Raw genomic sequence first — 25,482 nt, 5'->3', positions numbered from 1 at the left:
ATCCAGTTTCAGCTTTCTGCATATGGCTAGCCAGTTTTCCCAATACCGTTTATTAAATAGGGAATCCTTTCCCCATTGCTTGTTTTTGTCACATTTGTCAAAGATCAGATGTTTGTAGATGTGTGGCATTCCTTCCAAGGCCTCTGCTCTGTTCAATTGGTCTATATCTCTGTTTTGGTACCATGATCATGCTGTTTTGATTACTGTAGCCTTGTAGTATAGTTCAAAGTCAGGTAGCACGATGCCTCCAGCATTTTTTTCCCCCCTTAGGATTGTCTTGGCTATATGAGTTCTTTTTTGGTACCATATGAAATTTAAAGTAATTTTTTCCAGTTCTGTGAAGAAGATCAATGGTAGCTTGATGGGTATAGCATTGAATCTATAAATTACTTCGGGCAGTATGACCATTTTCCTGATATTGATTCTTCTTAACAATGAGCATGGAATGTTTTTCCATCTGTTTGTGTCCTATTTCCTTGAGCAGTGGTTTGTAGTTCTCCTAGAAAAGGTCCTTCACATCCCTTGTTTGTTGTGTTCCTAAGTATTTTATTCTCTTTGGTAGCAATTATGAATGGGAGTTCATTCATGATTTGTCTCTCTGTTTGTCTGTTATTGGTGTATGGGAATGCTTGTGATTTTTGCACATTGATTCTGTATCCTGAGTCTGCTGAAATTGCTTATCAGCTTAAGGAGATTTTGGACTGGGACGATGGGGTCTTCTAAATATACAGTCATGTTGTCTGCAAATAGAGACAACTGGACTTCCTCTGTTCCTAATTGAATACCTTTTTTTCCTTGTCTAATTTCTCTGGCCAGAACTTCCAATACTATGTTGAATAGGAGTGGTGAGAGAGGACCCCCCTGTTCTTGTGCCAGTTTTCAAAGGGAATGCTTCCCAGTTTTGCCCATTCAGTAAAATACTGGCTGTAGGCTTGTCACAAATAGCTTTTATTATTTTGAGATAAGTTTAATTGATACCTGGTTTATTGAGAGTTTTTAGCATAAAGAGCTGTTGAATTTGTCGAAGGCCTTCTCTGCATCTATTGAGATAATCGTGTGGTTTTTGTCATTTGTTCTGTTTATGTGATGGATTACATTTATAGATTTGCATATGTTAAACCAGCCTTGCATCCCAGGGATGAAATCGACTTGATTGTGATGGATAAGCTTTTTGATGTGCTGTTGGATTTAGTTTGCCAGTATTTTATTTAGGATTTTTGCATCAATGTTCATCATGGATATTGGACTTAAAATTTGTTGGTTGTGTCTCTGCCAGGTTTTGGTATCATGATGATGTTGGTCTTATAAAATGAGTTAGGGAGAATTCCTTGATTTTGTATTGCTTATAATAGTTTCAGGAGGAATGGTACCAGCTCCAGTTTGTACCTCTGGTAGAATTCTGCTGTGAACCCATGTGGTCTTGGATTTTTTTTGATTGGTAGGCTATTAGTTGCTGCCTCAACTTTTGACCTTATTATTGGTCTATTGAGGGATTCAGCCTCTTCATGGTTTAGTCTTGGGAGGGTGTAAGTATCCAGGAATTTATCCATTTCTTCTAGATTTGCTGGTTTATATGCATAGAGGTGTTTGTAGTAATCTCTGATGGTAGTTTGTATTTCTGTGGAATTGGTGTTGATATCTCCTTTATCATTTTTTATTGCATCCATTCAATTCTTCTCTCTTTTCTATTAGTCTTGCTAGCAGTCTGTCTATTTTGTTGATCTTTTCAAAAAACCAGCTCCTGGATGTATTGATTTTTGAAAGGTTTTTGTGTATCTCCTTCAGTTCTGCTCAGATTTTAGTTATTTCTTGTCTTCTGCTAGCTTTTGAATTTGTTTGACCTTTCTCCTCTAGTTCTTTTAATTGTGACATTATGGTGTCAATTTTGGATCTTTCCTCACTCCTCATGTGGGCATTTAGTGCTATAAATTTTCCTCTAGACACTGCTTTAAATGTGTCCCAGAGATTCTGTTACGCTGTGTCTTCGCTCTGATTGGTTTTGAATAACATCTTTATTGCTGCCTTCATTTCATTATTTATCCAGTAGTCATTCAGGAGCACGTTGTCCACTTTCCATGTAGTTGTGTGGTTTTGGGTCAGTTTCTCAATCCTGAGTTCTAATTTGATTGCAGTGTGCTCTGAGAGACTGTTTGTTATAATTTCCTTTTTTTTTTTTGCATTTGCTGAGGAGTGATTTATTTTAGATTATGTGGTCAATTTTAGAGTAAGTGCGACGTGGTGCTGAGAAGAATGTATATTTTGTGGATTGGGGGTGGAGAGTTTTGTAGATGTCTGTTAGGTCCACTTGGTCCAGATCTGAGTTCAAGTCCTGGATATCCTTGTTAATTTTCTGTCTAGTTGATCTGTCTAATACTGACAGTGGAGTGTTAAAGTCTCCCACTATTATTATGTGGGAGTCTAAGTCTCTTTGTGGGTCATTAAGAACTTGCTTTATGTGTCTGGATGCTCCTGTGCTGGGTGTGTGTATATTTAGGATAGTTAGCTCTTCTTGTTGCATTGATCCCTTTACCATTACGTAATGCCCTTCTTTTTTTCTTTTGATCTTTGTTGGTTCAAAGTCCATTTTATTAGAGACTAGTATTGCAACCCCTTCTTTTTTTTTTTCCTCTCTCCATTTGCTTGGTAAACCTTCCTCCATCCCTTTATTTTGAGCCTATGTGTGTATTTGCACATGAGATGGGTCTCTTGAATACAGTACACTGATGGGTCTTGACTCTTTATCCAGTTTGCCAGTGTCTTTATTGGGGCATTTAGTCCATTTACATTCAAGGCTAATTTTGTTATATGTGAATTTCATCCTGCCATTTTGATACTAGCTGTTTGTTTTGCCTGTTGATGCAGTTTCTTTGTAGTATTGATGGTCTTTACAATTTGGTATGCTTTTGCTGTGGCTGGTACTGGTTGTTCCTTTCCATGTTTAGTGCTTACTTCAGGAGCTCTTGTAAGGCAGGTGGTGATGAAATCTCTCAGCAGATGCTTGCCTGTAAAGGATTTTATTTCCTCTTCACTTATGAAACTTAATTTGGCTGGATATAAAATTCTGCATTGAAAATTTTTTTCTTTAAAGATGTTGAATATTTGGCTCCAATTCTTCTGGCTTGTATGGTTTCTGCTGAGAGATCTGCTGTGAGTCTCATGTGCGTCCCTTTGTGCATAACCTGATCTTTCTCTCTGGCTGCCTTCAGTATTTTTTTCTTCATTTCAACCCTGGTGAATCTGATGATTATATGCCTTGGGGTTGCTCTTGTTGAGGTATATCTTTGTGGTGTTCTCTGTATTTCCTGAATTTGAATGTTGGCCTGCCTTGCTAGGTTAAGGAACTTCTCCTGGATAATATCCTGAAGCATGTTTTCCAATTGATAGAAAAGAAAATAGCATTTTCTGATGAGAAATTCAAGCTTGCTGCAGAAATTTGCATAAGTGATGAGGAGCCAAATGTTAATCTCCAAGTCAAGGGGAAAATGTCTCCACCTTTGCAGCAGCCTCTCCCCTCACAGGCCTGGAGGCTTAGGAAGAAAAAATGGTTTCCTGGGCTTGGCCCAGGGTCCCTCTGCTGTGTGCAGTTTAGGGACTTTATGCCTTGCAGCTCAGCTGCTCCAGCCATGACTAACAGGGGCCAAGGTACAGCTCAGGCTGTGGCTTCAGAGGGTGCAAGCCCCAAACCTTGGCAGCTTCCATGTAGTGTTGAACATGCAGGTGGACAGAAGTCAATAATTGAGGTTTGGGAATCTCCGCCTAGATTTCAGAGGATGTAGGAAAAGGCCTGGATGTCCAGGCAGAAGTTTGCTACAGGGGCAGCACACTCATGGAGAACTTCTGCTAGGGCAGTACAGAAGGGAAATACGGGGTGGGTGCCCCAATACAGAATCCCCACTGGGGCATTGCCTCCTAGAGCTGAGAAGAGGACCACTGTCCTCCAGACCCCAGAATGGTAGATCCATTGACAGCCTGCACTGCACACCAGGAAAAGCCGCAGACACACGACTCCAGCCTGTGAAAGCAGCCAAGAGGGAGTCTGTACCATGCAAAGCCACAGGGGCGGAGCTGCCCAAGACCGTAGGAACCCACCTCTTACATCAGCATGACCCAGATGTGAGACATGGAGTCAAAGGAGATCATTTTGGAGCTTTAAGATTTGACTGCCCCGCTGGATTTTGGACTTGTATGGGGCCATTAGCACCTTTGTTTTGGACATTTTCTCCCATTTGGAATGGGTGTATTTATCCAATGCCTGCACCCCCATTGTATCTAAGAAGTAACTAACTTGCTTTTGATTTTGTAGCGTTATAGGCAGAAGGGACTTGCCTTGTCTCAGAGGAGACTTTGGACTTTTGAGTTAATGCTGAAATGAGTTAAGACTTTGGATGATGACTGGACGTAATGGCTCATGTTTGTAATCCCAGCACTTTGGGAGGCCGAGGCAGGTGGATCACAAGGTCAGGAGGTCAAGACCAGCCTGGCCAACATGGTGAAACCCTGTCTCTACTAAAAATACAAAAAACAAATTAGCCAGGCATGGTGGCAGGTGCCTATAATCCCAGCTACTTGGGAGGCTGAGGCAGAAGAATCCTTGAACCCAGGAGGAGGAGATTGCAATGAGTCAAGATTGTGCCATTGCACTCCAGCCAAGAGAGTGAGACTCCATCTCGGGGGAAAAAAAAGACTTTGGGGGACTGTTGTGATGATTGGTTTTGAAATGTGAGGATATGAGATTTGGGAGGGGCCAGGGGTGTGATGATATGGTTTGGCTGTTTACCCACCCAAATCTCATCTTGAATTGTAGCTCCCACAATTCCCATGTGTCATAGGAGGGACCTGGTAGAGGTAATTGAATCATCGGTGGGGGTGGGGGGGTCTTTCCCATGCTATTCTTGTGATAGTGAACGAGTTTCATGAGATCTGATGGTTTTATAAAGGGAAGTTTCCCTGTGCAAGTTCTCTTGGCTGCCACCATGTGAGACATGCCTTTTACCTTCCACCATGATTGTGAAGTCTCCCCAGCCACGTGGAACTGGTAGTCCATTAAACTGCTTTCTTTTGTAGATTGCCCAGTCTTGGGTATGCCTTTCTCAGCAGCATGAAAATGGACTAATATGTCAAGTGAAGGCCGGGCGCGGTGGCTCACGCCTGTAATCCCAGCACTTTGGGAGGCTGAGGCGGGTGGATCACGAGGTCAAGAGATCGAGACCATCCTGGTCAACAAGGTTAAACCCCGTCTCTACTAAAAATACAAAAATTAGCTGGGCATGGTGATGCGCGCCTGTAGTCCCAGCTACTCAGGAGGCTGAGGCAGGAGAATTGCTTGAACCCAGGAGGCGGAGGTTGCAGTGAGCTGAGATCGCGCCATTGCACTCCAGCCTGGGTAACAACAGCAAAACTCCATCTCAAAAAAAAAAAAAAAAAAAAATATGTCAACACATTGACTTCCCAAATTCTGGGTGAATGAAACCATATAAATAAATTTGGCCCTTACTATCCTTTATGTTTTGTTTTCCTTAAATACCCATTCTCGTACATGCTTCTTAGCATTCCTCTAATACAAATTAGCAAGGTCTTATTGCTTCTTTGATGTATAAGCCAATGTTCTGTTTCAGGTCCAGGCATTATGAGTTGAGTATTTTTTTTTTTTTTTTTTTTTTTGAGATGGAGTTTCGCTCTTGTTAACCAGGCTGGAGTACAATGGCGCGATCTCGGCTCACCGCAACCTCCACCTCCTGGGTTCAGGCAATTCTCCTGCCTCAGCATCCCGAGTAGCTGGTATTACAGGCACGCACCACCATGCCCAGCTAATTTTTTGTATTTTTAGTAGAGACGGGGTTTCACCATGTTGACCAGGATGGTCTTGATCTGTTGACCTCGTGATCCACCTACCTCTGTTGACCTCGTGATCCACCCACCTCGGCCTCCCAAAGTGCTGGGATTACAGGCGTGAGCCACCGTGCCCGGCCAAGTAGAGTATTTTAAAACAATAATAGAACCATCCAAATGTCTTCTGTTTTTTATGACCATGTGCTGGCAATAGTAAACTGTGAGTGACAAATTACCCACCCTGCTGTGCTCCATCACCTGTCCCCTTTCTCTTGCAGTGCCACTGTTCTCTAGGAACTGAACTGGTAATTGTCTCCCTGGACTATGATGGTTTAATTGTTTTTATTGCCGACAGTCTGTTATTACCTTTATTATTTTATTAGTTTATTATTATCAGTCTTTATTGCCTAGAGATAATGAAGAGAAATGGGAATTCTTCCTCAGGATAATGGGCATTACCTTGTTATGTAACTGACCCAAAAGAAGTTTCTTAAAGACTTTAATGTGAGGAAAGTTAGCTTCCTCAGACAGGTAAGATAGGCCCACTCCCCTATCAGCAAGAAAAGGTTCAGTGGGACTTGGGGTTTCAGCTTTGTCTTTCTCCGACCAAATGTCCTGATCTCAGAGTCCTATTCCCTCTCAAATAGTTCCCTAATTTAGAATAAAAGACTTGGCAAGATTCTGCTTTTAACTGGCATTATAACTCTATTACCTGCACAATTAGATTTTAGGGCCTGACTCAGCTACATGTGCCCTGCAGCTGCACAAAATATTCTTTTTTTTTTTTTTTTTTGAGACAGAGTCTCACTCTGTAGCCCAGGCTGGAGTGCAGTGGCATGATCTCGGCTCACTGCAACATTTGCCTCCCTGGTTCAAGCAATTCTTCCTGCCTCAGCCTCCCTAGTAGCTGGGATTACAGGTGCCTGCCACCATGCCCAACTATTTTTTGTATTTCTTTTTAGTAGAGAAAGGGTTTCACCACATTAGCCAGCCTGGTCTTGAACTCCTGACCTCAAGTGATCCTCCCGCCTCAGCCTCCCAAAGTGCTGGGATTATAGGCGTGAGCCACCATGCCTGGCCACAAAATATTATTTGAGAAGAATGGAAGCCTTCTGGTTCTTCATCTACACCATCTTATGTTGGAAAGTCAGGCCTAAAACTTGTTTTTTTTTTTTCTTTTAATAAGCTCTATACTGCAGTCAGAAGTAGCCGTCTATCCCACCATCTTTTTTTTTTTTTTTTTTTTTTAAGAAAGAGTCTCACGCTGTTGCACAAGCCGTGCAGTGGTGTCATCTCGACTCACTGCAACTTCTGCTTTCTGGGTTCAGGTGATCCTCCTGCCTCAGCCTTCTGAGAACCTGGGATTACAGTCATGTGCTACCATGTCCAGTTTCACTCTGTTGCCCAGGCTGGAGTACAGTGGCACCATCTTGGCTCACTGCAACTTCCGCTTCTTGAGTTCAAGTGATTCTCCTGCCTCAGCCTCCTGAGAAGCTGAAATCACAGGCGCATGCCACTGCACCCAGCTAATTTTCATATTTTTAATAGATACAGGGTTTCACCATGTTGGCCAGGCTGGTCTTGAACTCCTGACCTCAAGTATTCAGGATCTGCCCGCCTCAGCCTCCCAAAGTGCTGGCATTGCAGGTGTGATTCACTGCGCCTGGCCAAGTTTATGTGTTTTTTTAAGTCTGACAATAGTTATCACATCACTTTTATATTTAAATTCATTTTCATACACTTGAAAGAGAGCTGTAACAATTTCAAAAGGTGAATATTTTATTTATTTATTTTTATTTTTATTTGAGATGGAGTTTTGCTTTTGTTGCCCAGGCTGGAGTGCAGTGGCACGATCTCAGCTCACTGCAACCTCTGCCTCCCAGGTTCAAGCTATTTTCCTGCCTCAGCCTCCTGAGAAGCTGGGATTACAGGCACGTGCCAATGCACCCAGCTAATTTTTGTATTTTTTAATAGAATCAGGGTTTCACCATGTTGGCCAGGCTGTTCTTGAACTCCTGACTCAGCAATCTGCCCACCTCAGCCTCCCAAAGTGCTGGCATTACAGATGTGAGTCACTGCGCCTGGTCAAGTTTGTGTGTTTTTTTAAAGTCTGACAATAGTTATCACATCACTATTATATTTAAATTCCTTTTCATACACTTGAAAGAAAGCTGTAACAATTTCAAAACATGAATATTTATTTATTCATTTTTATTTATTTATTTTTTGAGACTGAGTTTTGCTTTTGTTGCCCAGGCTGGAGTGCAATGGCGTGATCTCGGCTCACTACAACCTCGGCCTCCTGGGTTCAAGTGATTCTCCTGCCCCAGCCTCCCGAGTAGCTGGGACAACAGGCATGCGCCACCATGCCTGGCTAATTTTTGTATTTTCAGTGGAGACAGGGTTTCTCCAAGTTGGTCAGGGTGGTCTTGATTCTGGACCTCAGGTGATCCACCCACCTTGGCCTCCCAAAGTGCTGGGATTACAGGCTTGAGCCACCACGCCCAGCCCAAAACATGAATACATGAATATTTATAATATGCCAGAAACTTAATCCTTTGGTCAAGATAAAAACATGTGTGAAAGGAGATATATATATGTTATATATAATGCTTTTAGGGAGTACTAAAATGCTTTTAGGGAGTATAAACTGGGACCCAGGAGGCAGAGGTTGCAGTGAGCTGAGATCTCACCACTGCACTCCAACCTGGGCTGCAGAGCGAGACTGTCTCAAAAAAATAAATAAATAAAAAAAAATAAAAATAAAAAACACAAAAAAACAAAACAAAAACTCTTATGCTTACTGTTTTGAAAACCTGTTGGGAACATCAGTTTGACAAGAAATATCTTTAAAATTCCAAACAAGAGACTTAAAAATGAAACTTGAACATATGACAGTTTAAAGCACATTTATATGCAGAGAAAGACTTAAAAATACAATTTCTGCAAGTGAAATATTAAATAGCATGTTTCATTATATTTGCTATAGATGCCAAAAGAGTTGGCATTTTCAATGAGGTATGTTTCCTGCTTATGTAATAGTCATTTATCATATAAGCTGTAAAATGCAATCTGGAATTTCTCTTGCCAAATTGCTTCCTGTGCTTGACATTTTATATTGTTAAAGCTATAAAATCTATACATACTTTTAGGACGCTTTCACTAAAAGGAGCACTAGTAAGTAAGTAGCAGGCCTTGCCTTGTATTTCATTAGCCATGTCAAAACTTCTGAGCCATACAAAATAGGAGTCCTAGGATATTTTATGCCCATGGCAACAAATGCCAAATACTGAAGTAGATGGCACCTACTCGGTTTTGCCAGCTGTGTAAGTGCTTTTCATAAAATATGTAATTTAACCTACAGGCAACTCCGTGTGGTATTATTTTCACTGTTTTACATAGAAGAAAATGGAAGCTTAGAAAACTCAAGCAATTTACCGAAAGTCAGAACTAACAGCAAGGAAATCTGAACAGTGTACAGCCTCCGCTCACCAGAAAGTGTCAAAGAACCACATTTACTAGTACTTCAGACAGAAATTCTGCAAAACAAGGAGTATCTACTCTTGTTTTACTCCCAGTCACTTCCCTGCCCTGTTAGATCAGTGGTGGTTTTTACTCAAATTTATGTAACAGCGTCCCCCCGGGAAGGCTTTGTTAAAACAGATTGTTGTACGCCCCTCACCCCGCCCCCGAGTGTTTGATTCAGTAGGTCTAGTTTGGGATCGAGAATTCGCATTTCTTTTGTTTTTTGAGAGGGTCTTGCCCTGTCGACCAGGTTGGAGTACAGTGGTGCATAGCCTGCGCCTCCCCGGCTCAAGCGATCCTCCAGCCTCAACCTCCGGTGTAGGCAGGGCCACAGGAGTGAGCCACCACGCCCGGCTAATTTGAATCTTCTTCTTTTTCTTTTTTTTTTTTTGTAGAGACGGGGGTCTCGCTATGATGCCCACTCTGGTGTCGATCCTCCTGCTTCAGCCTCCCGAGGTGCTGGGACAGGTGGAGCCACCGCGCCCGGCATCGATAATCTGCATCTCTAATGAGTTCCCGGGCGATGCTGATGCTGGTCCGAGAACCACTCTTCGAAAACCATTGGTTTAGAGGTTTTAATTCTGAATCCATTCGGCGGACAGAGCACTGCTAACTCCTAACTTTTATCAGGAACCTGGGGTCTGCTTTCGCCAGCAACTAGGTCCCAAGTCGTGGGCGTATTCTGAAATCATATGCACCGCAATCCCCGCCTTGGGGTGGAGGCTAGCGCTGGGCGGCCTCAGCCTCTGCCTGCTGCGCACAGGAGCCTGCTCCCGGGCTCCTCGGCGATCCATTGCTTTTTCTGCTGGCGCCGGCCGCAGGCCTCGGTCACGCCCCCGGCGGCCTGTTGGCTCGCGGGTGTCGCGGGGTGCCCCCGCCCACAGGCTAATACCTTAAGTTGGGCTAGGGTGAGGCGCTGCTGCCGGAGCGGCAGATCCGAGACGTGGCTCCCTGGGCGGAAGAACCATGTTGGACTTCGCGATCTTCGCCGTCACCTTCTTGCTGGCGTTGGTGGGAGCAGTGCTCTACCTCTACCCGGTAAGCATCATCTTGGTTCTCTGGGGCCTCGGGCGCTGCCCCGGCCTCTCTATCACCCACATACAGGCCGACCTGCCCGCTGCGGAGTGCAGGGGGCGGGCCTGAGGGAAGGGCTCAGGTTCCTTACAGGGCTTCCGCTCGGGGACCGCACCCGGAGTCACGTGACACCCCTCCGGGCGCGCCTGGCGAGCGCGGTGAGCAACGCGGACTGCCCCGCTACCCTTCTGGCGGCGATTCGGGCGGGCGTACAGCTGCCGAAGAAAAGCCCGCGTCGCCGCGGGCGGGCCTCACCTTGACGGGCACCCAGCACCACTCTCTAAGGCGGCTCTCAAGTACTTTGGGCGGCTTTTTGGCAGTAACTCCGACAAACACAAATTACATTTCCCAGTGTGTCCGAGAGGAAACTCCAGGGCGTGCCACTTTTTTCTCCTTTCTTGATTCTCCAGTACTTCTGTTGTTCGCCTTTCCATCTGTCCATCGATCTATCCTGACTGAAATCCAAAGTGCTCGAGGTCCGGGTCTTGCTCCTCTGAGGGGCTTGGGGACAAATGCTCCTCCCGGGGAGAGCACCGCGCTGCTGGTTCGAGTGTGCGCTTTCCTCGGCCGCTGCTGCTTCTCCGAGCCTCCCATTCTCTCCACTGGCCTCCATCAGCCAGAGAGGGAGGGTCTGAAAACAAAACCGGTGATGGTTGAGGAGCCGTCTTTAAAACCTGTTCTACACACTTTGGGAGGCCGAGGCGGTTAGATCACAAGGTCAGGAGATCGAGACAATCCTGGCCAACATGGTGAAACCCTCTCTCTACTAAAAATAGAAAAATTATCTGGGTGTGCTGGCATGTGCCTGTAATCCCAGCTACTCGGGAGGCCGAGGCAGGAGAATCGCTTGAACCTGAGAGGCAGAGATTGCAGTGAGGCGAGATCGCGCCATTGCACTCCAGCCTGGCGACAGAGCGAGACTCCGTCTCAAAGAAAAAAGAAAAATAAAACCGTTCTACAAAGCAAGGTGGTGGTTTTACAGTGAAAGTTGAAAAGTTACAGTGAAAATTGAACTGCTGGAATTGACCATACATCTTCTTAAATGTTCTTTTCTGAGCAGGTAAATGGCTAAGACTGGAATCTTGCAACTGCACAATCAGGGACTTCCTGAAATCTTATTTTCTGAGAAACTAAACAATTTTAGTGGTTCTTGAACTTTTGGTGATTTTAAAATAATATTCTTCTTTGATCAGCTCATAGAAGCACACTGTTTATTCTTGCCACTAGATATGTGCCAGTTACCATTCCATGTGCTGGGAATCCAGCTGTGAACAAACTGGACAGAAAACTCCTGACACTTGGAATTTATTTTCTAAAGTAGGGGGACAGACAATAGAAACAAGTAACAAAGGATTGTGGGTAGAAATAAAGTTGGGGATAGGTAGATTGTTATTTTAAAGTAGAATGGCCAAGAGCTAAGGAGACATTGGAGCAGAGACTCGAAGAAGGTGAAGGTGCAAGCCATTCAGGTATCTGAGAAAGCGTTCCGGGTCGAGGGAGCAGCAAATGCAGTCCCTCAGAGGTAGACACGCCTGATGTGTTCCTGGAAAGCAAGGGGACGAGTGTGGTTACAGTGTAGGAAGAGACCAGAGGAAAGAAAGTCAGAGAGATGGGGGTGAAGGACAGATTTTAAATGGCTTGTAAGGCTTTTTTTATGGACCTTTGCTTTGTGCCACTGGAGGATTTCAGCAGATGAATGGCATTTGAAATTGGATAGAACTAAAATTTAATCTTATTAGGTAAATTTTAAAAGAATCATTCTGGTTGCTAAGTCAAAAATAGACTTATGGGTCTCCAGGTAAAGATGGAAGCAAAGAGAGGAGTTAGGAGGGTATTACTTCATCTTGGATCTTGGTAGTAGTGGCAGAGATAGTGAAAACTAGTCATTGTGAAGATAATGCCAGTGGGATTTCCCAGTGGATTGGATGTGAAATGTGAAAGAGTGGCATCAAGGAAAATACCAGTTATTTTTAGCCTGGTTTCTGGAAGGATGGATTAATTCCAGGGAAGATCAGGGGTTTTGTTGTTGCTGGTTATTCTTTAGTTTTATTTTGGTGAGAGGTAGTGAGGATTTATAGAGATTAGGAGTTGGTTCTGGGTAGGCTAGTTTTGAGATGCCTGTTAGACATCCAAGTGGAGATGTTGAGGAGTAACTGAATATATGTCGAGTTTATGGGAAAAGTCCAGGCTGAAGATATGTATTTGGGAGCTATCAGTGTATATATGGTATTTAAAGCTAGGAGAACTGGTTGCAATCTCCCAGATGATTTAGATACAGGAGAGAAGAGGTCCAGGGACTGTACCCTGGATTCTCCAGTGTTAATGATTGAGGAGAAAAAGAGGAGCCAGCAAAGGAGACTGAGGAGCAGAACTACATAAAATAGAAGGAAGCCAGATGGTTTTAAGTGGAAGAGGATAATCAGCTAAGTCAAATACTGCAGATAGGTCAAGTTAAGGCCTAAGAATTTAATGATATTGGTAATTTTTGTTTTGTTTTGTTTTGTTTAAGAGACAGAGTCTCACTTCTTGACCAGGCTGGATGTAGTGGTGCCATCATAGTTCATCGTAACCTCAAACTCCTGGCCCCATGCGATCCTCCCACCTTAGCTTCTCAAGTTGTTGGGACTACATGCGCATGCCACCACACCTGGCTTATTTTTAAATTTTTATTTTTTATTTTTTGATGTGGAGTCTCGCTCTGTCGCCCAGGCTGGAGTGCAGTGGCAAGATCTCGGCTCACTGCAGCCTCTGTCTCCCAGATTCAAGTGATTCTAATGCCCCAGCCTCTCAAGTAGCTGGGACTACAGGCACACACCACCACGCCTCGCTAATTTTTTATATTTTTAGTAGAGGCAAGATTTTACCATGTTGGCTAGGCTGGTCTTGAACTCCTGACCTCAAGTGATCTTCTTGCCTTGGCCTCCCAAAGCACTGGGATTACAGGTGTGAGCCACTGCACCCAGCCTAATTTTTAAATTTTTTATAGAAATGGGGCTCCACTATGTTGCTCAGGCTGGTCTTAAACTTCTGGGCTGAAGTGATCCTCCTGCCTCAGCCTTCCATGATCTGGGATTACAGGCATGAACCACTGCAACATTTGTAATCTTAAAAAGAACAGTTTCAGTGTAATTGGGGTGATGAACCTAAATGGTGTGGATTCAGAGTTATCAAGTATAGACAGCTCTTTAGAGTTTTGTAATAAAGGGGGCTGGTAACTAGAGAGGGAAGTGAGGTGAAGGGACTCTTAAGGTAGGAGAAATTTCCATCAAGTCATTTATGTTAAAAAAAAAAAAAAGAGGTAGGAGAAATTACATTGTACTGATGAGGGCTGTCAAGTCATGAAGAAAAAACTGATGATGTAAGAAGCTTATGGCCAGCACAGTGATTCAAGCCTGTAATCCCAGCACTTCGGGAGAATGAGGTGGGAGGATTGCTTGAACTTAGTAGTTTGAGACTAGCCTCAGTATTATAGTAAGACCCTGTCTCTAAAAACAATGAAAATAAAAAATTAGGCATGGTGGTGAGCATCTGTGGTCCCTGGTCCCAGCTACTTAAGAGGCTGAGATAGGAGGATCACTTGAGCCTGGGAGATCGAAGCTGCAGTAAGCCAAGAGTGCGCCACTGCACTCCAGTGGGTGACAGAGCAAGACCCTGTCTCCAAAAAAAAAAAAAGCTTAGGTTCCATGGTCTGTTACTGTAACCACTCTTTTGCATATACCTTCAACTCCTTTGCGCTGTATCCCTTTGTCATAATCATCTAGAAAACCCCAATTCTCATTAAATTCAGTGCTCTGTCAATTATGCCCCTAAACCCACACAGCTGAAAAACAAAAACCATGCAGGCAGAAAAGAACACAGCCATACTTACTAGTCTCATTTTAAATTTATGAACCTTAAGTGAGGTGTCTGGAAATCACTTGGTGCATTCACTCACCTAATCCTCTAGATAACTTTTCACTCCTTCCCTGTCTTTAAATCGCCTGTCTTCACCAATAACTAATAATCTTGTTCTTTTTCTTTTTTTTTGATCTGGGGTCTCACTCCAGCTGCAACCAGGCTGGAGTGCAATGGCATGGTCTCGGCTCACTGCAACCTCTGCCTCCCAGGTTCAAGTGATTCTCCTACCTCAGTCTCCCAATTAGCTGGGACTACCTGGCTAATTTTTGTATTTTTAGTAGAGACAGGGTTTTACTATGTTGACAAAGCTAGTCTCAAATTCCTGACCTCATAATCCGTCTCGCCTCTATTTCTTTTCTTTTTTGAGATGGAATTTCACTCTGTTGCCCAGGTTGGAGTGCAGTGAAGTGATCTCGGCTCACTGCAACCTCTGCCTCCTGGGTTCAAGCAATTCTCTTGCCTCAGCCTCCAGAGTAGTGGGACTACAGGCACACGCCACCATGCCTGACTAATTTTGGTATTTTTAGTAGAGATGGGGTTTTACCATGTTGGCCAAGATGTTCTTGATCTCCTGACCTTGTGATTTGCCTGCCTCTGTCTCCCAAAGTGCTGGGATTACAGGCCAGAGCCACCGCACCTGGCCTCTTTTTTTTTTTTTTTTTTTTTTGAGATGGAGTCTTGCTTTGTTGCCCAGACTAGAGTGCAGTGGCATGATCTTGGCTCATTGCAGCCTCTGCCTCCTGGGTTCAGGTGATTCTCCTGGCTCAGCTTCCCGGGTAGCTGGGACTACAGGTGCGTGCCACCACGCCCGGCTGATTTTTTGTATTTTTAGTAGAGACAGGGTTTCACCATATTAGCCAAGATGGTCTTGAACTCCTGACCTCATGATCCGCCCACCTCGGCCTCCCAAAGTGCTGGGATTACAGGCGTGAGCCACCTTGCCTGGCCCTTTTTTTAGACAAAGCCTCCTAGGCTGGAGTGAAGTGACGCTATCTCAGCTCACGGCAACCTATGCCTACTGAGCTCAAGCAATTCTTCTGCCTCAGCCTCCTGAGTATCTGGGATTACAGGTGCCTACCACCATGCCCTGCTAATTTTTCTATTTTTAGTAGAGAGGCAGTTTCACCATGTTGGCCAGGCTGGTTTTGAACTCCTGACCTAAAGTTATCTGCTCGCCTCAGCCTCCCAAAGTGTTGGGATTACAGGCATGAGTCACTGTGCCTGGCCTCTTTTTTTTGAGATGGGGTCTCACTTTGTCTCCTAGGCTGGAGTGCAATGGTGTGACCTTGGCTTGCTGTAGCCTTGACTTCCCAGGCTCAAGTGATCCTCCTGCCTCAGCCTCCCTAGTAGCTAGGATTACAGCACTGGCCACTGCACCCAGCTAATTTTTTGTGTTTTTCAGAGAGATGGGGTTTTGCCATGTTGCCCAAGCTGTTCTCAAACTCCTGGACTCAAATGATCAGCCTGCCTTGGTCTCCCAAAGTACTGGGATTACAGATGTGAGCCACCACACCTGGCCTATTTCATTGAAAAAATAAAACCAATCCCAAGCTAACTTCCACACCACCCTGCCTATCTGCCTAAGTTTGTGCCCTTATATTTCACCTTCCCTCCTATTACTATGAATTGTCTATGCTCCCAATTAAATGCTTCCCCATCTTTTCACTCCTGTACTAAATCTAACTTCCTACCAACTCAAGAAAATGGCTCCAGCACAGCAGTTTTCTGTTTCCTTTTTTTTTTCTTTTGAGACAGAGTCCCACTCTGTCACCCAGGCTGGAGTGCAGTGGTGCAGTCACAGCTCACTGCAACCTCTGCCTCCCAGGTTCAAGTGATTTTCATGCCTCAGCCTCCTGAGTAGCTGGGACTATAGGAATGTACCACCATGCCCAGCTAATTTTTGTACTTTTAGTAGAGACAGGGTCACCATGTTTGTCAGGCTGGTCTTGAACTCCTCACCTCAAGTGATCATCCACCTCAGCCTCCCAAAGTGCTGGGACTACAGGTATGAGCCACTGTGCCCGGCCCAGCACAGGAATTTTCTTCTGTTTCTTACATCATCATAATGAAACTATTAGAAGCATGAACCTTAATTTTTTTTTTTTTTTTTTTGTAAAGCCAGGCCAGCTGGGACCATATGTAAACTCAGAACAGAGAAAACAAAGAAAAATGTACTTGATATATGTTACTTGATGTAAAGTTATATTAAATTCTTCAAATACCTTAGTTTAATTGACACAGGAAGAATAATATCCTGAATGAAATCATTCTTTTTTTTTTTTTAAACTTTTAAGTTCAGGGATGCAAATCTAGGTTTGTTACATAGGTAAACTTGTATCATGGGGGTTTATTGTACAGATAATTTCATCACCCAGATAATTATTAAGCCTAGTACCCATTAGTTGTTATTCCTAATCCTCTCACCCTCTGAAAGTCCCCAGTGTGTATTATTTCCCCTCTATGTGTTCATGTATTCTCATTGTTTAGCTCCCACTTCTAAGTGAGAACATGTAATATTTGGTTTTCTGTACCTGTGTTAGTTTGCTAAGGATAATGGCCTCCAGCTCCATCCATATCCCTGCAAAGGACATGGAAATTATTTCCTATGCAAAGAACCCCTTTTTAAAAATATTTTAATATAGAAATAATTTCTTAGATTCAGCTTAATTGGAAAGCCATTATTTAGGCCGGGCACAGTGGCTCATGCCTCTAATCCCAGCACTTCAAGAGGCTGAGGCTGCTGGATCACAAGGTCAAGAGATGGAGACCATCCTGGCCAACATGGTGAAACCCCATCTCAACTAAAATATAAAAATTAGCTGGGTGTGGTGGCACACGCCTGTAGTTCCAGCTTATTTGGAGGCTGAGGCAGGGGAGTCACTTGAACCCAGGAGGTAGAGGTTGCAGTGAGCTGAGATCACACCATTGTATTCCATCCTGGCAACAGAGCAATACTACATCTCAAAAAAAAAAAAAAAGCTATTATTTAAGGTCCTGCAGATGTCTTGGTGAAACACATTTGACTTATGGGATATATAATAATTCATTATTATAAACTATTTTTTCCCCATAAGGCTTCCAGACAAGCTGCAGGAATTCCAGGGATTACTCCAACTGAAGAAAAGTGAGTAATTATTTTCTTGGAATCAAGTAGAGTCAATTCTTCATTATTGATATCAAGACTAAACCATGTTTTTAGCTAATCACAGTAGCTCTTGCCAGCTACTGAGGAGGTTGAGGTGGAGGATCACTTGAGGCCAGGAGTTTAATGCTGCAGTGAGCTATGATTATGCCACTGTACTCCAGTCTAGGCAACAGAGCCAGACCCTGTTTCTAAAAATAAATAAATAAATAAATAGAAAACTAAGGTTTTTTTTGTGGTAGGACTGGGCAGACAGATGGAATAGAGTAGGTAGTTCAGAAGACAAACCAAATATATATGATAAACCATATTTTTAGATTAGTCATCTTATCCAATTCCTTTGATTGCCCTAAAGTTACCTTGGCACTTAACCTAAACTTTGTTAAGAACAGAAAAGAGGGTCGTGTAAATCAAAATATTTCATTGCTTTCACTTTCCCTTGCCAGAGAAAGCTAAAAAGAGAATTAAGATAAAAGGAAAGAAGGAAAAGATTGCCATAGCTGATCTGATGATTTTCATCAGCTGATGATGTCCATTGTTATCTCAGAGTTAGGTGCTGGGTAGCTAAGTTGGATAGCTTTCCGGTATCTAAGTCAGATGTTCCTGTGGAACTTTTTTATTTGGTATGAAGTGTTAAGAATTCTTAAAATAGCAGACAAATCCATATTCAAATATAACTATAGAAACATAGTAAGAAGGCAAATATAATTGAGTTTTGGATTTTGCAGTAATTTGAATTTCATGAACCTTTGTTCTCATTTATTGACACAGTTAATTCAGAGTCAACTATTGTTTTTCTGATTTTTCCAAGCTAAACTAATTATTTTATCAAATATTGCTCTTTTGTCAGAGACGGTAATCTTCCAGATATTGTGAATAGTGGAAGTTTGCACGAGTTCCTGGTTAATTTGCATGAGAGATACGGGCCTGTGGTCTCCTTCTGGTTTGGTGGGCGCCTTGTGGTTAGTTTGGGCACTGTTGATGTACTGAAGCAACATATCAACCCCAATAAGACATGTAAGTTTACTTTTCTTTCTAATTACCTGATCCTTACCTTTTAAGAATGAATGTTTAGGCCAGGTCTGGTGGCTCCTGCCTGTAATCCCAGCACTTTGCAGGCTGAGGCAGGTGGATCACTTGAGGCCAGGAGTTTGAGACCAGGCTGACCAATATGGCAAAACCCCGTCTCTACTAAAAATACAAAAACTAGCCAGGTGTGGTGGCACATGCCTGTAATCCCAGCTACTCAGGAGGCTGAGGCATGAGAATCTCTTGAACCCGGGAGGCAGAGGCTTCAGTGAGCCAAGATTGTGCCACTGTACTCCAGCCTAGGCGACAGAGCAAGACTTGTCTCAAAAAAGAAAATTAAATTAAATTTAAAAGAATGAATGTTTATAAATAAAGAACTGTATATATACATTGTTCTTGGATAGGAATAGTCAACATTTATTGAGTGCTTTGTACTATGTGCTAAGCACTGTGCTGCAGTTTTATTACCTCATTTAAGATAGTATTTTAAATAATTGTGTGATAACTGTTTGTGATAAAATCTCAGTGTAAATTCCAGCAGGATTTTTTTGGGACCCTGAAAAAATAGTTGCAAGGTACATCTGGAAGAGTAAATATACATGATAAGCCAAGAAATAATCTTAGAAAGAATATTAATGGGCTAGGCACTTGGCTCATGCCTGTAATCCCAGCGCTTTAGGAGGCTGAGGTGGGTTGATCGTGAGGTCAGGAGATCAAGACCATCCTGGCCAACATGGTGAAACCCCATCTCTACTAAAAATACAAAAATTAGCCGAGCATGGTAATGCACACCTATAGTCTCAGCTACTCAGGAGGCTGAGGCAGAATAATAGCTTGAACCCAGGAGGTGGAGGTGGCAGTGAGCTGAGATCACACCACTGCACTCCAGCCTAGGCAACAGAGATTCCATCTCAAAAAAAAAAAAAAAGAATATTAATGAGGGAAATACTTGGATTTTCAGTTAGTATGGTATATTATAAAGCTAGATTAAAGAATCTTGTACTGGCCAGGCACAGTGGCTCACACCTGTAATCCCAACACTTTGGGAGGCCTAGATGGGAGGATCACTTGAGCCCAGGAGTTCAAGATCAGTCTGGGCAACATAGTGAGACCTCATCTCTGCAAAAAAATACAAAAATTAGCCAGATGTGATGTGTGTGCCTGTAGACCTAGCTACTTGGGAGGCTGAGGTAGGAGGATCGCTTGAGTTCAGGAGGTTGAGGCTGCATTGAGCCAAGGTTGCAGGACTCTACTGTAGCCAGGCAACCAGGGGACAGAGCAAGACCCTGTCGCTTTAAAAAAAAAAAAAAAAAAGACTTTGGGAGGCCGAGGCAGGTGGATCACCTGAGGTCAGGAGTTGGAGACCAGCCTGGCCAACCTGGTGAAACCCTGTCTCTACTAAAAATACAAAAATTAGCCAGGCCTAGTGATGCACGCCTGTAATCCCAGCTACTTGGGAGGCTGAGGCAGGAGAATCTCTTGAACCCAGAAGGCAGAGGTTGCAGTGAGCTAAGATCGAGCCACTGTACTCCAGCCTGGGTGACAGAGAGAGATTCCGTCTCAAAAAAACAAAAAACAAAAAAAAAACCTCATACTGTGGTAGGGCTAGACAAACACGTGTAATCGAGTAGATAGTTCAGAATACAAACCAAATGTATATGATAAAGATAGCATTTTATGACAAAAGAGAAAAGTAATAAATGGTTTTGGGAATATTAGTTAGATTTGGAAAAAATAAATCTCAATCCATGCCTTATTTGTTATTTTTTTTTCTCCCTCTTTTGCCCAGGCTAGAGTGCAGTGGTACTATTATAGCTCACTGTATAACCTACAACTCCTGGGCTCAAGTGATCCTCCAACCTCAGCCTTTGAGTAGGTGGGACTATAGGCATGCACCCCCATGCCTGGCTAATTTTTTTTCTACTTTTTAGTGGAGATGAGGTCTCATCACGTTGCCCAGGGTGGCCTCCAACTCCTAGACTCAAGCAATTCTCCTACCTCTGCCCCGCAAAATACTGGGAATACAAGTGTGAGCCATTGCACCTGGCGTCTGCCTTATTCCTAATATCTAAATAAATTCTAGATGATTAAAATATCAGGTCATAAAGGTAATACAAGAAAACTTGGTTAAATATTAAATTTTTTCTCTTTGGTTGGGGAGAATGTAGATCAACCTTTTCTTACAATGGTATAAGATCTAGGAGCTATAGCCGGGCGCGGTGGCTCATGCCTGTAATCCCAGCACTTTGGGAGGCCGAGGCTGGTGGATCACCTGAGGTCAGGAGTTCAAGACCAGCCTGACCAATATGGTGAAACTCTGTCTCTATTAAAAAAAAAAAAAAAGATCTAGGAGCTATAAAACACAAGTTAAATAAACCTATCTACATAAAAATGTGGAAAAGTTTAGTACAATAACAAACACCTTGAAAGGATGCAGTAGCACATACCTGTAGTCTCAGCTACTCAGGAAGCTGAGGTGGGAGGATCACTTGAACTCAAGAGTTGAAGACCAGTCTGGGAGACACATTGAGACTCTGTGATTTAAAAAACAAAGTCAAAATCACCTTGAGAAAGTAAGAAAGAGATGGGAAAATGTTGACCACACATTGTTACACCTGATGTATAGTAATTGATTACCATATTTTTGTTAAATAAAAAGGCACCGTGACAAAATTTAAAAGAGAAATGGAAAAGCAATTTACCACCAATATGTTAAATATATATAGTACATAAAAACTAATAAGAAAAAATAGGCCAGGTGTGGTGGCTCACGCCTGTAATCCCAGTACTTTGGTAGGCTGAAGTGGGCGGATCACCTGAGGTCAGGAGTTCGAGACCAGCCTGGCCAACATAGTAAAACCCCCTCTCTACTAAAAATACAAAAATTAGCTGAGCAGGGTGGCAGGTGCCTGTAATCCCAGCTACTCGGGAGGCTGAGTCAGGAGAATCACTTGAATGCAAGAGGCAGAGTTTGCAGTGAGCCCAGATCACAACACTGCACTCTAGCCTAGGTGAGAAGAGCAAAACTCTGTCTCAAAAAAAAAAAAAAATAAATATATGAAAAATTAAAACAGTTAAGGGAATTATGAAAAACAATTGCCATGCTTTCAGCTATAATCCTTTACCTCCCTAATCACTTGTTCTCTTACAGGAAATCTTTTTGAGTGATTATTTTGATACAGAAATATTTAATTTGTTTCAGTGGACCCTTTTGAAACCATGCTGAAGTCATTATTAAGGTATCAATCTGGTGGTGGCAGTGTGAGTGAAAATCACATGAGGAAAAAATTGTATGAAAATGGCGTGACTAATTCTCTGAAGAGTAACTTTGCTCTCCTTCTAAAGGTAAGGTGATAAGTAGTTCGGTATTGTGTTCTACAACATAAATAATAGTATTTTTTTTTTTTTTTTAGTATTGGTGTGTCCTGTTTTTGCTACTCTTTTCTTTCGTGTCTGTCTAAGCTAATTTTATTCTCCTGAAATTAAAAACAACAACAATAACAAAATACACATACCCAAAAAAGAAAAGGAAACAAAAATCTTGACATCTAGACTCACTGTATAAGTTGAAATGATGAGAGTAGAGAGCACCTTAAGGAAGTTTTCTGTATATATATATATGTATGTGTGTGTGTATATACATGTGTGTGTGTGTGTATATGTATGTGTGTGTGTGTGTGTGTGTGTATATATATATATATATATTTATTTATTTTATTTTTTTCTGAGACAGAGTCTTGCTCTGTTGCCCAGGCTGGAGTACAGTGGTGTGATCTTGGCTCACTGCAATCTCCACCTCCAAGGTTCAAGCAATTCTCGTGCCTCAACCTCCCTAGTAGCTGGGATTATAGGCGCACACCACTATGCCTGGCTAATTTTTGTATTTTTAGTAGAGACGGGGGTTTCGCCATGTTGGCCAAGGTGGTCTCGAACTCCTAACCTCAAGTGATCCACCCACTTAGGCCCCCCAAAGTATTAGAATTACAGGTGTAAGCCACTCTGTCCAGCCATCTGTATATATATTTTTTGAGACAGGATCTCACTTTGTCACGCAGGCTGGAGGGCAGTGGCTGGATTATGGCTCACTACAGTCAGTCTGGACTCTTAAGCTAGCATTTCCCAAAACATATTCTGAGGCTATCTGAAACAATTCCTCTTATAAAAATGCATATTATTGGTCAGGCATGGTGGCTCACGCCTGTAATCCCAGCACTATGGGAGGCCAAGGCGGTTGGATTGCCTAAGCTCAGGAGTTTGCAACCAGTCTGGGCAACACAGTGAAACCCCATCTCTACTAAAATACAAAAAATTAGCCATGTAGCTGCATACACCTGTAGTCCCAGCTACTCAGGAGGCAGAGACAGGAGTATCACTTGAACCCAGGAGGCAGAGGTTGCAGTAAGCCGAGATTGCGCCACTGCACTCCAGCCTGGGTGACAGAGCAAGACTGTCTAAAAAGAAAGAAAAAAAAATACAGATTATTGGGCCTCTACTTTGACATACTAAATCACTGGGAGAGGGACCTGACTTTTTTTTTTTTTGAGACTGTGTCTCACTCTTGTTGCCCAGTCTGGAGTGCGGTATCACGATCTTGCCTCACTTCAATCTTTGCCTCCTGGGTTCAAGCGATTCTCCTGCCTCAGCCTCCCAAGTAGCTGGGATTACAGGCACGTGCCACCATGCCTGGCTAATTTTTCTATTTTAGTAGAGACAGGGTTTCACCATGGTGGCCAGGCTAGTCTCGAACTCCTGACCTCAGGTGATCCACCTGCCTCGGCCTCCCAAGTTGCTCGGAGTATAGGTGTGAGCCACTGCGCCTGGTCAAGACCTAACATTTTTAAGAAATTCTACAGATGATTGCAAATTTTTCGAACAACAATACTAATCCATATCATTGCCTTTTTTGTCCCTAAAGATTCTTAGCTGAGCCCTGTGTGCTTCTGACAGTTCTCTGAATCCGCATGGCACTATTCCAGACCTTCAGCCTCACTGTAATATTGCTAGTCATATCCAACCCCTTTGCTTGCTACAGATGTCCTTGCCTCCTGCTTTGCTGAGATTATAGAGTCCCTTCCATGTGAACTCCATCACTCTCCTATTCCCCCACTAACAAACTCTATCCATCCCAGTCCTTTGTTTTTTCTCCTGATTTTAAATCTTAAAGAATCCTTCCTTCTGGGCAAAGCTAATTCGTTTATTTAAAATTAGTGTAATTTATGAAAGTAATATATGGTTGCTGTAGAAAATAGCAAGATCTAACAGTTTAAGGAAGTCACCACTAATTTTACTATAGAAATATGTATTGTTGAGATTATACAGTATGTACAGTTTTATATGCTTTTTTTACTTTAAAACATATGGATGGCCAGGCGCAGTGGCTCATGCCTGTAATCCCAGCATTTTGGGAGGCTGAGATAGGCGGATCAAGAGGTCAAGAGATCGAGACCATCCCAGCCAACATGGTGAAACCCCCTCTCTACTAAAATAGAGAAATTAGCCAGGCATGGTGGCGCATGCCTATGATCCCAGCTACTCAGGAGGCTGAGGCAGGAGAGGCCTCACTTGTTTTCTTTTAATTCTTCAGATATACCCTGTTCTCCCCTATCTCAGGGCCTTTCTATGCTATTCCCTTTTCCTGGAATGCACCTCCAGTCATCCATACACCTAGCTAATGTGTGTTCATTTTTCAGCTCCTAGTTTAAATGTCACTTCCCCAGGGAAGCCATCGCTGATCATCCCACATTGCTAGATAGATCCCCCTTTTATTTATTTCATTTTTATTTTTTAAGACAGAATCTTGCTGTGTTGCCTAGGCTGGAGTGCAGTGACTTGATCATAGCTCACTGTAGCCTCAAATTCCTGGGCTCATGGGATCCTCCCACCTCAGCCTCGTGAGTAGCTGGGACTACAGGGATGTGCCACCGTGTCTGGCTAGTTGTTTTTTTAAATTTTTTGTAAAGATGTGTGTCTCATTAAATTTCCTAGGCTGGTCTTGAACTCATGGCCTCAAGTGTTCCTCCCATCTCAGTTTCCCAAAGTTCTGGGATTGCAAGCATGAGCCACTGCACTCGGCCAGGTTCCCCTTTTAGATGCTATCATAGCACCCCGTGCCTTTTCTTTACAACACTTTTCCCACTTTGTAATTCTTTTTATTTATTTATTTACTTACTTATTTATTTGAGGTGGAGTATTGCTTTGTTGCCCAGGCTGGAGTGCAGTGGTGCCATCTTGGCTCACTGCAACCTCCACTTCCTGGGTTCAAGTGATTCTCCCTCAACCTCCCAAGTAGCTGGGATTACAGGTGCACACCACCACTCCCAGCTAATATTTGTATTTTTAGTAGAGACAGGGTTTCACCATGTTAGCCAGTTTGGTCTCAAACGCCTAGCCTCAGGTGTTCCACCCTCCTCAGCCTCCCAAGTGGTGGGATTACAGGTGTGAGCCATTGGGCCCAGCCGTAACTCTATTTGTAATCCCTTGAGTGTCTGTCTCCCTCACTTAAGTGTGTGTTCCATGAAGGTAGGGACTAGTCTATTTTGATTACTGCTGTGTACTTGACTGTTGTTAGAAAGCAGGCCCCCAATCAATATTTATTAAATCAGTGAATGAATACTTATAACTTAAAGTTCCTGAATTCTTTGACTCCTCTCTTACTTCCATAGTTCTATTCTTTCTTTTTTCTCCTCTGAAACATTTTTCCCAGCCCTGCCTGGCTAACTTCTACTCCAGTCTCCAATTTAGTTAAGTATGCTTTCCTCTACGTACCGTTTCTAAACTTCTGTAACAACTGGATATATTTACACAAAATTAAGATGATTTTTTTCTTTTTTTTTTTTTTTGAGACTGAGTCCTGCTCTGTCGCCCAGGCTGGAGTGCAGTGGTGTGATCTCGGCTCACTGCAACCTCTACCTCCCAGGTTCGAGTGATTCCCCCGCCTCAGCCTCCCAAGTAGTTGGGACTACAGGCGCACACGGCCACACAGGGCT

General features: G+C 43.1%; 1 protein-coding gene across 5 annotated transcripts in view; it reads left to right on the top strand.

Moving 5' to 3' along the window:
- Positions 1-10,247: 10,247 nt before the first annotated feature.
- Positions 10,248-25,482, top strand: part of CYP20A1 (cytochrome P450 family 20 subfamily A member 1) — an 81,730-nt gene continuing 66,495 nt past the window's right edge. For 2 of the 5 annotated variants that reach the window (XR_010341422.1, XM_064373139.1), the window contains exons 1-4: positions 10,250-10,392; positions 17,400-17,449; positions 18,318-18,484; positions 21,699-21,841. Coding sequence is in view for 3 of the 5 variants with exons in the window: in XM_064373139.1 (XP_064229209.1) it covers positions 10,321-10,392; positions 17,400-17,449; positions 18,318-18,484; positions 21,699-21,841 (432 nt within the window). In the remaining 2 variants the exon portion in view is untranslated. Of the gene's footprint in view, positions 10,393-11,396; positions 11,489-17,399; positions 17,450-18,317; positions 18,485-21,698; positions 21,842-25,482 lie in introns of those variants that run through there. The other 3 variants (XM_064373141.1, XM_064373140.1, XM_064373142.1) reach the window with 3 other exon arrangements.

The sequence above is a fragment of the Aotus nancymaae genome, unplaced genomic scaffold, assembly GCF_030222135.1.
Source record: "Aotus nancymaae isolate 86718 unplaced genomic scaffold, 86718_ANA_hifiasm-v0.15.2.pri h1tg000008l, whole genome shotgun sequence".
NCBI classification, from domain to species: domain Eukaryota; kingdom Metazoa; phylum Chordata; class Mammalia; order Primates; family Aotidae; genus Aotus; species Aotus nancymaae.
The sequence above is the reverse complement of the archived record's forward strand: the minus strand, read 5'-3'. Positions and strand labels throughout refer to the sequence as shown.